The 18,053-nt window shown below is 35.4% G+C and overlaps 2 protein-coding genes across 2 annotated transcripts; both read right to left on the bottom strand.

Annotated features, from left to right (window-relative positions):
- Positions 2,434-6,254, bottom strand: LOC18614245 (subtilisin-like protease SBT1.1). Its single transcript, XM_007051907.2, has 2 exons — positions 6,132-6,254; positions 2,434-4,940 (listed from the first exon to the last, which is right to left on the bottom strand). The coding sequence occupies exons 1-2, from the start codon at positions 6,139-6,141 to the stop codon at positions 2,629-2,631; spliced, it is 2,322 nt and encodes a 773-aa protein (XP_007051969.2). The 5' UTR covers positions 6,142-6,254; the 3' UTR covers positions 2,434-2,628.
- Positions 10,156-13,474, bottom strand: LOC18614246 (subtilisin-like protease SBT1.1). Its single transcript, XM_018114244.1, has 2 exons — positions 13,396-13,474; positions 10,156-12,585 (listed from the first exon to the last, which is right to left on the bottom strand). The coding sequence occupies exons 1-2, from the start codon at positions 13,403-13,405 to the stop codon at positions 10,289-10,291; spliced, it is 2,307 nt and encodes a 768-aa protein (XP_017969733.1). The 5' UTR covers positions 13,406-13,474; the 3' UTR covers positions 10,156-10,288.

An 18,053-nucleotide genomic window follows, 5' to 3' on the forward strand; every position in this document is an offset into this window, starting at 1 on the left:
ATAATCTAATAGCTGATCAAGTTAGAGTAGTGTGCTTTTCTCTTAGGAATCATGATAGCAATGAACTGGATATTGAAATCTTTATATACTCCAATTAAATGGCAAGTAGCTGTGCCATGTTAACGGATTCAATAGTTGGGTTGGGACGATTGCCACTTTCTATGGTGCTGAATTCGTTAATTATTACCATTATGACAATCAAGTTAATGGAGCATTAACATCAAAAACTTGTACATGGAACATTTCTTTAAGCTGGGTGTCCCAATTTCTTTGGTGTTGGAGAATTTTGTCCTTAACTGTTATAAAATATTTCTTGCTTTTTTCCATATTTATGGGCCATGGTTTATCACTACGCCAAGATACCAAAGAGATAAGAAAGGTCCCTAGAAGGAAAAAAATACAAGACAGGGTGGGCAGGCTAGAATTCTATATTTGCTGGAAGTACTGATACCTTGTTTCCATGTTTCTCCTATTACATTTCAGATTTCATATTTTTGACAGACTGGAGTGTACTAGTATATTTTTACAGCTTAGTGAAAGTGTGAGCAATATGCTGTTTAAAGATTCTTTTTAAACCATTCAAGGCCAACTAGACCTGAGGGAACATATGAAATAGTTTTTCGGATTTGGGATCCTAGAACAATGTTAGGAGCAGATTTCAATGCAGTAGGTACAGCAGAAAATCTAGAAAGGGATGGTGCCTGACATTCTTTACCCCAGAAGGGCTAGCACATGATGTTTACTTGGTTAGTGCTTTAGTGGGGTGGGGGGTGGGGAGATAATTCAGGGTGGCTTTGGCAGAAGAAGAATAAAGGGTCTTTTAAGCCACGATTGTTGGTCTGTATGCTGAAATTCCAATAAGATATATGGTAACTTTACCTCCAAGGGAAGTTCAGCAGGTTGAACCAGGGAAAGAAAAAAGAATTCCAAGCCCTTGCAGGATCAGTAGTAAGATTTTCATTTCCTCTTTTTGACATAATCAGTGTTCATCATTCCAAGTTTTCCCTTGAGTCCATTGGAAGTTACATGCAAAGCCTCATGCAAGAGCAAACGGAGTGAAGTGGAAGTGGCCGAGGATTAAAGAAAATATGAAATCGACAAAACTTCATCAGAATAATGATGTATATGTATACCCTTGTCTTTTACTTTTGGTTTCAATCCAGGCAATTAATCCGGCCTCTCTTTTAAGATACGTCAAAATGACCCAAAGAGGACAATCCCAACATTATCCTCTCAAAAAATTCCTCCCTCCTTCAATTGATGAAAAATAAAAATCGCCGATTCATGAGTTGTTTATGAATTATGTGTTATTTATAAATTATTTGTGAAATTTTTTTTAATGATTTATTATTAATAACAAACTTTTATGTTATAAAAAAATACTTTTTATATTTTTAAAAATTTATTTTAAATATATAAAAAATAAAATTAACTTTTATATATTGTGAATAAAAGAATTTGTGATTAATATATAGAAAGTTATTTTGTTAAATACCATGTATGGTAATTTAACTACAATTAAAATTTATATAAGTTGTTTTGTCAAACAACTTATTTATAAAAGTAAATTTATCAAATAATTTTAATTTAATTTTAAAAATTATTATTTTTCATAATAACTTTTAAAATAAAAAAAACACTGACGAAACAAGCTTATTTTGAGAACTAAAAAGTTTTTAAGCATGATGACCAAGAGTGAAGAGACAATAATAATTTTAATATCTCATTTTACATAAGATATTGATATGATTTGCATTAAAATGTTTAAAATTTATATAATTTAAATTTAAAAAATTATTAAATCAATAATATTTGAATTCGGATCATTACAACAAGCGATCAAACTAAATCAAATAGATTGATTTAAAAAAGCTGATAGCATCACCCACATGCAACAAAGAAGCGCTGAGGCGACATAAAATGGAAAAGTTAGTAATACATCGGCTTCGTCAAAAGATGAGTTCAACTTTTTTTTTTTCTTTTTTGCTTTTTTGCTAGAAAAAAGACGAGCTCAAAAGAAGTGTGTTTGATTCTTTTGGTGGTGCAAAAAACAAAGAAAAAAGACATTTTAATAAAAAAAAAAACGTTTAACAAGGTTGAATTGGACCGGCCAGATGGCTTGCCCAAGCTTGTCAATATAAGTTGGGCCCCAGTTTGTGTTCTAAAGTTTATTATATTTTTGTTGTAAATTTAAGAAAAATACAGTATATAATAAAATAATGTTTTATATTATGCTATATAGTTTTGCTTAAGAAACGATCTTGGGCTTCAAAGTCTAAACAGGACATAATTAATTCTATTTTCTTTTTCTGGAACAGTCCAATCTTGATAAGGATTAATACATAAATTTTGCATACTACTATTTAGTTTTGTTCCTTAGATAAATATAAATGGTTGATGGGTTTAAAGCTTCCAAATATAGGACATGGAGTGTATGTTCTTGGAAATAGAAGGAAGCAATAGTACAACTAACAACACAGATCAAAGCACTGAGTAAAGTAGTTTTCATGGTTGTGGAGCAGCCCACACACTTTTATTCCTTCAACAGGTAGAGCACTCAAGATAGAAAATGGGAAAAGAAGTAGTAGCAGTAGTACACGTAATATAATTCTACCATCTCGACTCGATTCAATGCATCTTCAACCAACTTGCTGCTATTGGACTTCTAACTCTGTAGTTTCCAGAAACCCACACCAGGGATCCAAAAGATGAGGCAGCAACTGGTTTTGTCCTTTTCGATCCTATAAAAGTCACCTTGTAACTCAATTTCTCACCCAACATGTTAAATGCTAAAACCTTAGGCGTCACAACCACGGAGACTCCTTCAGGTTCTTCCACAAGCACATCGTAGGTATTTTTAGGAGTTCCAACATTTGTGACAGTCCTATGGTACGTAAGAGTAATATTTTCAGCAGCACTGCTCTTGAAGTTGACTGCAAATGAAGGATAATTCAGGTCTCCAGGCTGCATAATTGCATCTTTAGGACAAGTAAAATTATACACGAAGCCAGAGATTTGAGAATCGGTGTACTTGAGGCTGCATAAGTAATATATGTAATCCTTGGGACTGATATCATAGATTAACCCTGGATCAGAAGCTCTCTCGGGATCAACATGACCTGAGCCAAGTCCAAAAGGTGCAGCAGAGCTACCAGAAGCTACATCCAGAATTGGAGTCCCTTTGTTGTCCGCAACATATGCTGTTGTCATTAGAGCTGATTTGATTGCTGCTGGTGACCAATCTTTGTGCTTGGATTTGAGCAGTGCAGCTATGCCACTAACATGAGGACAAGACATTGAAGTACCAGAAATTATATTAAACAAAACTCTTCTCTTGTCGCTTTTGAGCTCACTTGGGCTAGTTATAGCTGGCCATGCTGCCAGTATGCCTACTCCTGGTGCCGTCACATCTGGCTTAATCACATCCAGTCCAACTAGGTTTGGCCCTCTTGATGAAAAAGCGGCTAGTGTGGGTGCACGATTACCATAAGTTGTCCCTTTGAAAACAATTGAAGCTGTTGGCGATTTAGTTGAGTTCATGTACTTTTTGATAGCTTTACCGGCTGAGTCTTCTAATGAACTGGCTGGCAAAACGTGGGAGTCAGCTAGAAGTTCTTCACCGTCATTTTCAGTGTTGATTAGTAACATTCCAGCTCCTCCTGCCATTTTCACTACCTCTCCGTTCTCTGTACGGGCATTCTCTCCACGCTGACAAACAACCATTTTTCCTTGGACAAGATCTCGATTCAGTGAGCCAGCAATGCAATGCTCTGCTCCTTGGCCACCAGCAGTTTTCCCATACACAAGGGGCAATTGCTTTGTTCCCTTGCCAACATATAAGGATGATCCCTCAAACGTTTGTCCATTTCCAAGCTTAACAATCGTTGGAAAGCTTCGATCAAGGTAGCTTGCGCCAACCGTCATTATCCATGGAGCAGTATTGCTAACTGTGGATTTAGACGGGCCGTAATTGCCTGCACTACAAGAAACAAATATCCCATTTGCAATTGCCTGAAATGATGCTAGAGCCATATAATCTCGGTAATAAGGCCGAGCTGCTGTACCAAGAGAGAGTGACAACACGTCAACCCCATCCAAAATGGCTTCCTCCATAGCTGCTAGAACATCAGGGATAGAGCAAATTGACCAACATGCTTTATAAACTGCAATTCTGGAGGTATACCTCAAACCTGCTGCTGAGCCATTGGCTAAGCCAAAAAGGCTTGCATTTTCAACAAGACTACCAGCTGCTGTTGAGGCAGTGTGCGTTCCATGACCATTTGAATCTCTTGCAGATTTGAAATCTTCTGTTTCGTTGATTTTTCCAACGGCCGCCTCGTAGCCGTTGAAGAAGAATTTAGCGCCAATGAGTTTCCGATTGCAATTTGATGAGGAGAACTTTGTGCCTTTCACGCAAGCACCTTTCCATCTTGTAGGTATAGCAGACAAACCACGGTCTTGGAAGCTGGGGTGCTCTGGCCAGATTCCAGTATCCACCACACCAATTATCACATCGGACTTTAGATTTGAAGCATGCCAGAGCCCTTTGCCCTTTTCTAGGCCGAGAAATTGAGGGGTATGCGTCGTGTGGAGACTAATTAGCTCTTCATCAAGAGTCGCATATTGAAAGCCGTCAATTTTACTTAGCAATTCTAATTGCTTGGATGAGAGCCTTGTTGCGATACCAAACATTACAGTCTCGTAGGCATAAAGAAGTTGGGGAGGTGTTGCTTCGGATCCATCTTCTTCTTGAGATGAAACATCAGCTATAGAATTGAGCATTGCTTCGTACCATGGTTTGGAATTATCAAGAGATTGATAAGCAGTTTTGATCTTGGTCCTGTCCAAGTGGACTATATATGTTTGTTTCTTTGCTTGAGCTGTTGAACTTATGGCCACAAATGCTAGTAACAGCAAGGTGGCGATAAAGATCCTGGTGACTGTAAGAAAGAAAGAATATAGGGAAATTTAACATTAAATAATTGATTTTGAACCAACATATTATTGAATTAAAGGTTAAATCCAGGAGTTAAACTTGATTGTGTGAGTACTATTGTTGATATCGAGTTTGTTAACAGAATATATAATTATCCATCCAGTATTCAGTAAACAGTCATAATCTACTGTTTTTGCTCTTATGAAAATGGCTTGTGGTATGATACTTCTTTTTTTTTTTTTTTGAAGGGCATGAACATTTCATTGAAAGAGCTGGCAAGGGGGTTGCCAGAAAAAAGCAGAGAGGGTAGAGAAAATCCCTTCAGCTGCTAATCCTCTGTTACAAAGAGACCAAATGGGTCACAACATTCAGCCACAGAAAAAACAAGAAGTCCCCTGGGTCCCAAATGGCAACACGGTTCAGCCACAAAACACATGGCAAAAGCAAAGGGGCAGAAAATATTCATGCCCACCTGAACATGCAAATATACCTCAAAATGAACATCCATCATCCATACTAAAAAAGGAAAAGGTAGGGATGAACTGGAAACCATCATAGATCATTATCATCACACCAGTGGCAAGCAAAGCATTAAAAAACTGCAGAGAATTTACCCAAACATATGAATAATGCTGAATTAATGCATTTGAAAACAGACTCAATCTATAAGTTGTAGGCTACCCTGGAACTATGCAAAAAATGCATCATGGATGGAAACCAGTAATCCATAGTGTAATTTTGCCATGTAATATAATGAGACTTTATGATCCTTCAGAGCTGCTAAATAAAATACCATCATGGTTAGCTGTGCAAACGCTGCAGTAACACCAGTTTCTAACATAAATTAATCAAGCAAGGGCGTAGCCTAGTCATAAAGGCTGAAAGCACAACATAGTCGGCGATGTTGTAATCTGCAATTTCATGAAACTTAGCTGTAAAATCAGGACTACCGGCTCCACGACTAGGCCTGCCAGCTTCTTCGCCGCGGCCCAGAGTATACCTGGCTCGAGCCTTGGGGTTGAAATTGAATAGAATATATAGAGCGAGCAACCCCATGACGTTGCCAGACCACTATGCACTACCCCCCCTCCTAACAAATTGAATGAGCTAACTCTCTGTCAAACTCAAATGTATTCATACAGTAAAACAGTGGCAATGCATGGAAGGAATTACTAGAGAAAGACAAGTTCAATACCTGTTTCCATGTCTCAAACACGAGAAAAGAGAGAGGAGACGAACTAATAGGAATGATGGTGAGTTATTGACTTGAAGAGGAGACTATATATTGGCAAAAGTTCATGATACCATGCAGGGTAATTCAGCCCAATTTTTCTTGTGCTGTTTTTTGTGACGTTTAACCCTTGACTTGCTCAAAAATATTAAGTAAATCAATGAGTGATAACCACATTAAATTGTCCCTACATGCAAACTTCAAGGTGTATGCTCTTTTAGGTCTATGCTTATATTGTCATTAATCAAATTACTATTTATCAGTTTGTACTTATCTAATGTTGACATGACGACAATGTAATGTTATAAGATTATATCATCGTATCACATCATTATCTAATATGATATGTAAAATGTACAAATTATATAGTATAAAATGATAAATGATATTTTGATTAAGTTAACCACTAGTTAAAAAAACTTATTTGACTCAAAATAAAATTATTAAAGAGATATTTAATTTAAAATAAAAATATAAAAATTCGATTGAACGTAATAAAATAATAAAGATTTATTTAATTTTTTAAATAATTTAAACATTTTTATAAATATTATACCAAAAACAAAAAAAAAAATTATGTTGTTTAAAAAGATTGGCCCAATTTAAAATATAGCCATTTCCATTTTCGTGTTGCAGGCAGGCAGATCAAGATTCAGGAGTAACATTAAATCATTACTTTCCTGCTTTGAGTTTGAAAAATCATCATGTCACTCGTGACAAATGCTTTTCACGTACGTGGCGATCATATAGTTGATCTTATTATCAATTCACATACAGAATTAATCAATTTAATGCCAAATGTATAAGTATATATTTACAGATATTAACTTTAGCATCAAATCATCATATATTTTTGTTATAATTAGTGTGGTCAATAAAGGGTATAATTTATAAAAATTTTATTTATTTTATTGTTTTTATATTGTACTAGTTTTATATTTAAAAAAAAAAATAGCATTGAAATAACAGTTTGATTAATGGGTGCTATAAGTATGGGCAAATGATCATTAAAATCATATTTTAGGAAAAGAAATTATTAATCATTCGAAGATGGGTTTTCTTTTCCTTTTTGGTGTGTGTCTGTGAACTTCCTTCTTAAATTCACAGCCAATGCCCAATATTGTATGTTGAAAAACAGAGGTACGATTCAGGCTAAAGAAAAAAATAAAGAATAAAGCATGACTCTATGACTCTCATTCGAAAGCATTTGACAGGTTCTATGTTGGAATCTCTTTCACATTGCTTTTAACAATTAATGGAGTCCAGAACACAAAGTTATAAAAGCTACAATTATTAGTCAAATGAGCTTTAGTACTCCAATTTAAAAGTTTCCAGGAGGTTATGGTCATGAAAATTGAACAAGTTAAATTAGATTTAAATAATACTGTGGTAATTTAATGCTGAAAATCTATTCAATTCATATAGGTAAACAATTGGTATTTTTTGTCTATAATCTTGAAAGAAACTTACTTTAAGAGCCTCAATACTTTGTTTTGTCTTTGAAGTAGCTTGTGGGTTAACCAATTAGACTTTAAGAGGTCTTAATAAAAATATAATGCTGAAAACCAATTCAATTCATATAGTCAAACAATTGGTATGACTATTAACTTCAAAAATAAAGGTTTTTTTTTTTGGTCTATAATCTTGAAAGAAACTTGGTTTAACAACCTCAAGACGTAACTTGTTTTGTCTTTGAAGTGGCTTGTGGGTTAACCAATTAGTCTTTTGAGAGGTGTTATTGAAAATAATAATGGAACAAGGCTTTGGCTTGCTTTAGGTCTTGGTCCGGTTCGGCCGTAGTGTGGAGGGGCAGACTGGCTCCAACAAACGCCAAAATAACCAAGCTTTGCTTTTTGAAATAACGACCAAGACTTCACTCTTTAGGGTTAAACAAGGCGTTAAGCATGATTGATGGCGAGGTGATAAATTGATTTGAGAATGCTGACAGCATCACCAACTGGCGGAAAATACCATTAAGGCCCCCATGAAATGGAACATTTAGCTATATATCTTCATCATTCTTGGTTAAGAAAGAGAAATATTTTAGTACATTAAATGCGGTTTTTATATTTTAATTCAATTAGGATGAATTAACAATAAGAAATGAATGGATTAAATTAAATTTAATCCACACATAATGTACTTGAATTAAAAACCACAATCTACGAATCCGGAGTCTATAACTTTATGTTTATATTGACTAAAACTATGTATACTTCATTGTTATAACTTCTTAATTAATAATAATATTTTTAAGATGATGAAATTGTGTGATGCCTGAGAATCTATAGAAGAAAAAATCACTTCAATTCTTATAATTAAACAATTGGTATTGCTATTAACTTCAAACATCTAAAGTCTTTTTCCTCTATAATATCTTTAAGAGAAACTTGATTGAAGAACCTGAAAAGAACCTCAATACGTAATATGTCTTGCCTTTGGAGTTGCTAGTGGGAGTTGGACAAGTAATAGTCGAATGAAAGGTCTCCTTGCTTGTTTTTAACGTGCAGGTGATCCATCTTGATGTTTTCCTCCGATAAAATGGCGCACATTATTGAAAGCAGAGGGGCCACCGACTGGCTTTTACATAGGCTAAGATAAGCAAGAGACTTCCTTTTTTGTGGCCGAAAAAGGACCAGGACTTGTCAAGTTCGGAGTGGATAGGAACGGACATGGTTTTTCCAAATGGTAAGTGAGCAAGGAGCTACTGTTTTTAAGATCTTTGGTTACTGATCTGATCGGTCCTTTACAGTTGGGTGTTTCTGAGTTTTAAATGTCTGTAGCTCATGGTTTTGGGGCCGGGTTGTGGTGTTCAACTGCTTGCTGTTTTAACGTACTCACCCAGTTATGTATCCTGATGACACCAAATAAAATCTATATGATTGTTTGAATGGTGAAGCCAACTCGTGAGCATGCAGTCACTGGCGCAAGAGGAAGCGTTTTGGAAGTGAACACCATGCTCTTTGCCTTACCTAATGTATTTATTTTCTAGACATAATATTTTAAAAAAAATTAAATAAATTTTTATTTTTTTATTAATTTATTTAAATTTTTATATTTTTATTGTGAGTCAAATAAATATTTATAATTAATGATTGATTTAGTCAAAACTCTACTTATTATTTTATATCACATGATACTAATCATGACGTGACATGTTAATGTGACATAATAGTATATAACATTTTTCACTCCACATTAGTGCCATGTTAACATTAAATAGGTATAAAATGACATTTTGATTGATGATAATTAATCAATAATTATTTATAAAAACTTATTTGATTTAAAATAAAAATATATGAACTTAATTAAAATAATAAAAAATAAAAAATTATTTAAAATTTTTTAATAATTCATGAATTTTTTGGTGCATTATATTTTTTTTCTTACTGATTAAACATATTTGGTTTCAACTAATTTATTTTTTCTTCTTTTTCTCTCAATTTTTTTCCCCTCTTTCTCTCTTCACAGCTCAATACCGAAGCCCTTCTTCCTTAGCTCAAGTATTTTTCTTTTTTGCATAGTTGAACGCCATGATGACAAAAACTTGGCACTCCAGGACAGAGGTAAGGTATTAACGAGATGCGCCATTAATTTTACAAAATAGCGGGCATAGGTGGTCTTCATTAACTTATACCAAAATACAAGTCATACATTAGATGACTAGACGTGCCCACTGATTCTAAACCCTATCAACCCAAAAACAAGATTACTTTGACGAATTAATGAAAAGAAATCCAACAACCCATTGATGATCCACATCTTCAATACTCAAAATCCAGTTAACCACTTTTGATGCTACATTGATTAATCTTCCGTATACCGATCCCTCAGTATAGTTCATTAAAGTGATTGTGATCTTGATCTTGCTTTCGGTCATATCTAGCCATGGCGTTTGCCAGCGATTCAAGTTAGAGCCACCCTAGAGCTCAAGGGAGAAACCCAAGCAATTCATACTAAAATTAAAATAAAAAAAAGAAGGGAAGAAGGTTGAAACCAAATATTTATTAATCAGCAACAAAATAAAAAAAGAAGAAACATGACAATTTTTTAGAACTGGGGCAAGAAATGGAGGCAATGCATACATAATTCTACCATCTTAACCTGATTCAAAGCAGCTACATCCAACTTGCTGCTATTGGACTTCTGACTCTGTATTTTCCAGAAACCCACACCAGGGATCCGAAAGATGAGGCTGCTACTGGTTTTGTTCTTTTCAATCCTATAAAAGTCACCTTGTAACTCAATTTCTCACCCAACATTTTAAATGTTAAAATCTTGGGCTTCACAATCACCGAGACTCCTTTAGGTTCTTCCACAAGCACTTTGTAAGTACTTTTAGGAGTGCCAACATTTGTGACAGTCCTTTTGTAGGTAACATTTTCAGCAGCACTGCTCTTGAAGTTAACTGCAAATGAAGGATAATTCAGGTCGCCAGGCTGCATAATTGCATGTTTAGGACAAGTAAAATTATCCACGAAGAGAGATATTTGGGAAGCGTTATACTTGAGGCTGCATAAGTAATATATGTAATCCTTTGGACTGATGTCATAGATTAACCCTGGATCAGAAGCTCTCTCGGGATCAACATGACCTGAGCCTAATGCAAAAGGTGTAGCAGAGCTACTGAAAGCTACATCCAGAATTGGACTCCCCTTGTTGTCTGTGACATATGATGTTGTCATTAGAGCTGATTTGATTGCTGCTGGTGACCAATCTTTGTGCCTGGATTTGAGCAGTGCAGCTATGCCACTGACATGAGGACAAGACATTGAAGTACCGGTCACTATATTAAACAAAACTCTTCTCTTGTCGCTTTTGAGCTCATTTGGGCTAGTTATAGCTGGCCATGCTGCCAATATGTTTACTCCTGGTGCCGTCACATCTGGCTTGATCACATCCAGTCCAACTAAATTTGGCCCTCTTGATGAAAGCGCAGCTGCTATGGGTGCACGATTACCATATGTTGTTCCTTTGAAAGCAATCGAAGCTGTTGGTGATTTTGTCGAGTTCATATACTTTTTGAGAGCATTGCCAGCTGAAGCTCCTAATGAAGTGGCTGGCAAAACGTGAGAGTCAGCTAGAAGTTCTTCACCTTCACGTTCAGTGTTGATTAGTAACATGCCAGCTCCTCCTGCCATTTTCACCACCTCTCCCTTCTCTGCCCGGGCATTCTTTCCACGCTGACAGACAACCATTTTTCCTTGGACAAGCTTTCGATTGAGAGAGCCAGCAATGCAATACTCTGCTCCTTGGCCACCAGCAGTTTTCCCGTACACTAGGGGCAATTTCTCAGTTCCCTTGCCAACAGATAAAGATGATCCTTCAAACGTTTGTCCGTTTCCAAGCTTGACAATTGTTGGAAAGCTTCGATCAACGGAGCTTGCACCAACCGTCATTATCCATGGAGCAGTATTTTTAACAGTGGATTTAGACGGGCCTTCATTGCCTGCACTAAAAGAAACAAATATCCCATTTGCAATTGCCCAAAATGATGCTAGAGCCAGAAGATCTCGGTAGTAAGGCTGAACTGCTGCACCAAGAGAGAGTGACAACACGTCAACCCCATCCAAAATGGCTTGCTCCATAGCTGCTAGAACATCAGGGGTAGTGCAAGTTGCCCAACATGCTTTATAAACTGCAATTCTGGAGGTATACCTCAAACCTGCTGCTGAGCCATTGGCTAAGCCAAAAAGGCTTGCATTTTCAACAAGACTACCAGCTGCTGTTGATGCAGTGTGCGTTCCATGACCATTTGAATCTCTTGCAGATTTGAAATCTTCTGTTTCATTGATTTTTCCGCCGATGGCCTCGTAGCCTTTGAAGAAGAATTTAGCGCCAATGAGTTTCCGGTTGCAATTTGATGAGGAGAACTTTGTGCCTTTCATGCAAGCACCTTTCCATCTCGAAGGTATAGCAGACAAACCATGGTCTTGGAAGCTGGGGTGCTCTGGCCAGATTCCAGTATCCACCACACCAATTATCACATCGGACTTTAGATTTGAAGCATGCCAGAGCCCTTTGCCCTTTTCCAGGCCGAGAAATTGAGGGCTGTGCGTCGTGTGGAGACTAATTAGCTCTTCATCAAGACTTGCATATTGAAAACCGTCAATTTTGCTTAATAATTCTAATTGCTTAGATGAGAGCCTTGCTGCAAAACCAAACATTATTGTCTCGTAGGCATAAAGAAGTTGGGGAGGTGCTGCTTCTGATTCATCTTCTTCTTGAGATGAAACATCAGCTATAGAATTGAGCATTGCTTCGTACCATGGTCTGGAGTTATCAAGAGATTGATAAGCAGTCTTGATCTTGGTTCTGTCCAAGTGGACTATATATGTCTGTTTGTTCGCTTGGGCTGTTGAACTTACAGCCACAAATGCTAGAATCAGCAAGGTGGCAATAAAGATCCTGGTGACTGTACGAAGAAAGAAAGAATAGGGGTAAATTTAACTTGTAATCATTAATTCTGAACCAACGTAATATTGGATTAAAGGTTAAATCTTAGAGTTAAACTTGATTATGTGAGTACTACTGTTGATATCGAGTTTGTCAACAGGATATATGATTATCGATCCAGTATTCACTAAACTGTCAGATCTACTGCTTTTGGTTGTGGTATAATACTCTTAATGCAAACATATGAATCATACTGAATTAATGCATTTGAAAACAGACTTAATCTAAATGTTGTAGGCTACCCTGGAACTTTGCGAAAAATGCAACATGCATAGGACTGGTGATCCATAGCATAATTTTGCCGTATAATGTAATGGGACTTTATGATCCTTTGGAGCTGCTTAATAAAATGGGGTCCTGGCTAGCCGTGCAAACGCTGCAGTAACCACCCGATTCTAACATAAATTAATCGTGAAAGGGCTAGCCTAGTCAAAAGGCTGAAAGCACAACATAGTTGACAATGTCCCCTAATAGAAAACACATGGAAGAGTAATCTGGCAATTTCATGAAACGTTGCTACAAAATCAGGGGTACCGGCTCCAGGACTAGGCCTGACAGCTTGTTTGCCGGGCCGCAGAGTATCCCTGGCTCAAACCTTGGGTTGAAATTGAATAGAATACACACAGCGATCAATCCCATGACGGACGCCCCTACTTACAAACTGAATAAGCTAACTCTATGTCAAATGCGTTCTTACAGTGAACTACGTTAGCAAGTGGAAATACATAAAAGAAAATTAGGAGTTACTAGAGAAAGGCAAGTGCGTTACCTGTTTCCATGTCTCCAACACGAGAGATGACAGTAGGAAGGACGATGAGTTATTGGCTTGGAGAGGAGACTTTATATAGGCACAAGTCCATGCAACCATACAGGGTAATTTCAGCCCATTTTTGCTTAAGCTGTTACAAAAGTTTTAACTTTTAACCTTTTAACTTGTTCAAATTAAGTAAATGAATGAGTACTAACTACATTAAATTGTCCTCGTCCGAACTCCAAGATGTCCGTCCCTTCTACCTTCTACCTCTTGATAATGGTACCTCCCTACTTTAGCTAACATCTTTTTCATGGTGCGTGTTTCCTGTGAATAAAAGAAGTGCCTGCCAAACCCGGGCGGGACCAAGCAACCAATTATGGAAGATCATATTCCTTTCAAGTGTCATTCCTGCCGAAACCTTTATTTTGCTTTGGACTGATGCTAGGATTTTTCTTCTCTATGGTAAACTTTCTGTAATCTGTTATATTTTTTGATAAAGATAAGGCATATTCTAACTATATAGAATAGCCTAGGATGTTGAGATTGCAGTCAAACAAGGATATAAGCTACTGATATTAGCCTCTACTTTTGTTCATGAAACAGAGTTTGCATAAAAACCGTCAAAACACTCTCATTTCATTGTTTTCACTATATATATTTAGAGAACAGTTAACATGCACATAAAACATCATCAGCACTTGTTAAACTAAACAAACAAGTGTAAAGCATCATTTACACGGTACATGCATAACACCATGTATGGTGTTCTTTGTACAGCACAACAAAAACAACTTCCTGCACAGCATTTAAGTAATAAAAAAAAAAGTGTCACTCTCTTTACTTTGACACTTGCAAGCATTACATTCAACATAGAAGAATATTCTGGAGGAAAATGTTCTTTGAAAGAAACCAAAAATGGGGAAACAAAAAAACAAAAGAAGAAAGAAAACGTTCTTTGAAAAGATTGGCGCCAACTAATGATGTAGCCTTGTTGACAAGGCTTTCCATTTTGGAGTTGCCGGCAGATGAAGATACAAGAATATGGCATTGAATCATTACTTTCCTCCTTTCACTTGGAAAATCCATCATGCCACATTATCCGTGAAAAATGTTTTTCACATAGCCGCCATAATATTGTTGATCTTATCAGTTCATATACTCAAGTGATAAATTTAATGTCAAAATGTGTAATGACATATGCATGTTAGCTTCAGCATCGAATCATCTTATATATTAATATATTATAATTTTGGTCCATAAAGGGCATAGATTACATAAATTTTATTAATTTTATTGATATTATATTGTACTAACTTTAAAGTTTCTACAGGAAATGCTTTGAGGATTGACAATGATTTTGCTGGAAAAGGAAACATAACATAGAAGAACTAATAATGTTAGACGTGTAGAGAGACTTGATGAATCCCTAGCACAAGGAACGAATTAAGGGTGTAATACAAATTCCAAGCACAAGAAAAAAAAAATCAAAACAGTGATGTAGATTGGTTTGATCTATTGCTATATTGCAATTTCTTTACAATTTCTTTGGAATATCTCAACATAACTTTGATTTGCTGTCATATTTATAATTGTATTATATAGTTACCATTTTGTATCCATATATTTAGATATAAAACTCTAGTCGGTGTAATATCAAACTCATTGAAAAAAGATTAGTAATTAATTACTTTCTATATTCTGTCTTCTAAAACTTTTTATCAAGTAGAGTTAATAGAAATACATGGACACAGTGGCTGCCAGTAACATCCCATTTCTTCTGAATCTGAGTTTCAATCCATTTTCATTTTGGCTTTATTCTATGGACTTAAGTGTTCAAAATATTTCCTCATTGATGCCAAGACTATTTCTCATTGTCCACAATGGATTTTTGTGCTTTCAAGAGAACAGTGTGAATGGCATGGGACAGATCAAGCACTCTAGATTTAGCCTTGGGTTCGACCTGATGCTTCCTTTCCACTGGCCTCACTATGTCAGAAAATGCAAGTCCTTTTCCCTGCAGTCCTGGCAAGTCATCAATTCATTAAGATAAAGTTCAAAAATAGAGAAGTCCTCAAGGATGAGGAGTCTCCAATGTTGTGAAATGCTTCCAAGTTTTTAGAAAAATTACAGAAAACTAAACATTTTCAGTGATAAATCTTGTTGATTTAATGAATTATGAGAGGTACTTAAGTCAATCACATATTGCTATAATTTCCCAAGGTAGGAGAAAAATAAAGGAGGTTAATGATTAAGAATAGAAGTATTCTATCTCTACCTTATTGGTAAAGCAACTAGAAAAGATAAAGAAGGAGATAGGATCAGGTTAATAATGGAGAAATGAAATGACGGGTTGTTGACCTTTCATGGGAAATGATACCTTCTCCACTCCCATTGATGAAAAAGTGAATGAGCGAACCGCTCGCAGCTGTTGGTGCCAGTGCTTCCAAACAACATAGGAATGTGATGTAACAGGTTGAATTTTGCATGACAAATTTGTTTAACTTTTTTTTAAATGATCGAATACTAGAGAGAATACAATGGACGATTCGAGTCCCATACTTTTCCTGTGGCGTTTGCTGAACTATTGCTGGAATCATCTCTGAAGATTTTTTTGGTAGTTGCTCGACTAACTTTCGAAAAAACAAAAGTAGTTGCCGCGTTATATTCATGATAGCTGCTAAGAGTCCTTTCATATTTTTTTTAGTCTTTGAGATCATCATATTTTTTAAAATTTTGGTTATTATGTAAATTAAAATCGTGTGGGGATTGGACAAGCAAAATAGCCTTCACGGTGAAAAAATATTTAAAAACTTCGATTAATGATAGGAAACTCTTTCTTTGAATTTCTTGATTTTTTTAGATATTTTTCAAAAAGAGTAATCAATTTAGTTGAATTTTATTGTGAATTTATGAAATTTAAATTGTAAAATCAAAATCAATCCACCAAGTGTTATCACAAACATTAACCATTGTACATTCATAACGTACAAAAGAATTGAGATTATCTTTCTTTTCATGCCGAGCCTTTCGATTAGGACAATACTTTCGCACGTTTTCCTTCGCACTTAGATTTTTCCTTATGCAGAATATGGGCAACTATATATGCTTTCGCTTTCGCTTTCTCTTTCTTCTCATCGGCTTGCTTCTTATCCTTTTCTTGGGTGATAATATGCACACTTTCACCCATTTTTGTAGTAATCTCCCTTCCTCTTGCACACACATGACCAAGAGTTTATTAATTGACCATGTTTTTTTCTGTATGTTAGAAGATATTTTAAAAGGATTATACTAAGATGGGAGAGAGTTCAAGATAAAGTATACTAGAAAAGAATAAAAAATCTTAATCTTCAAGGTCTTTAGCTGAGCAGCTGTATCCCTCATTTGCAATGTGCTCTCGTACTCCTTTGATGCCAATGAGCTTTGCCGACAACAACTTAGCTATAAGATATGGACCCATGAATACTAGTAGTAATATGAGATTTGATAAACATCATGCTCAAACAATTGAATCGCTCCCATCATTCATATAAAGCAATTTCAACTGGTGTACTAGTAGCTGTAATTTCTACAGACTCATCTTTTTGAAAAGCATAGTCAAGGTCAATACAAACCGAATAAAAGAAAAATTTTCTCCTTCCATACTTCATAGTTGTTGCCACTTAAGTAGGGAATATCAACTTTATCATCAAACAATATCAAAGGTTGAATTGCAAATAAATATATAATCATACTTACGATAATAGAAAATTGAGACACAACCATCAATAAAATGATATGCTTACCAATGCAAGATATATCTAAATAACAAACATGAATTGACAAGTCATTAAAACCTACCTGTAGGCAAAGATGTTAATACAAAATTGATTCGCTTACTTTATGCAAATCATCAATATTTCTTCAAGCCAGTAAGTTAATTAAGAAATAAAAATTACTATCTCATCCTAATTAAATATGAAAATATGATAACCTCCTTGTGGGGTAAAATTAACATAATAACATATTCAATTAGACATAAAATCTAGATGTGATCAACATATATACTTACCAATACTTTATATGTACATTATCATAATTAAAGATACTGTGGCTACTCCTTAATTAATTAAATACATACTAATTACATGACAACAATACCATAAATTAAGATATTATTTTTAAAAAATAAGCATAACATAAATAATTAATTTTATTATGCTAATAATATCTTAATTAAAAATAGAACTAATTTGGACTAAGTAGACTTCTTTATGACTAATTAAATAGACTAGCCTATTTACACAAATTAGGACCTATAATACAGAATTACAAAATTAGGTCTAATTTGTAATGGGCTTCAAAAATAAGCCCAAATTAAGTTGCAACGATCAAACTGTAAGTTTAATAAATTCACAATGAAATTCAGACAAGTCGATTGCTCCTTTTCCATAATCATTTGCAACTGATCATCACAAAAGAAGCCTCCAATTGAGCAGCATGGGGTAAAATAAAAACAGAGTACTTAGTTGGAAACTAATGTCCTACCAGGATGGGCAAAACCATCAGGGCGATCGGGAACCAATCATTGGTATAATTATAAGGTTTCAGTTTCCTCTTTGCGATAACAACCAAAGCTCAATAAACGCGATGATCTAAAGACTGGAAAAATATGAAAGGAATCTCGTGTCACAGAC

This window comes from Theobroma cacao, chromosome 1 (assembly GCF_000208745.1).
Source record: "Theobroma cacao cultivar B97-61/B2 chromosome 1, Criollo_cocoa_genome_V2, whole genome shotgun sequence".
In the NCBI taxonomy this organism is placed as follows: Eukaryota; Viridiplantae; Streptophyta; class Magnoliopsida; order Malvales; family Malvaceae; genus Theobroma; species Theobroma cacao.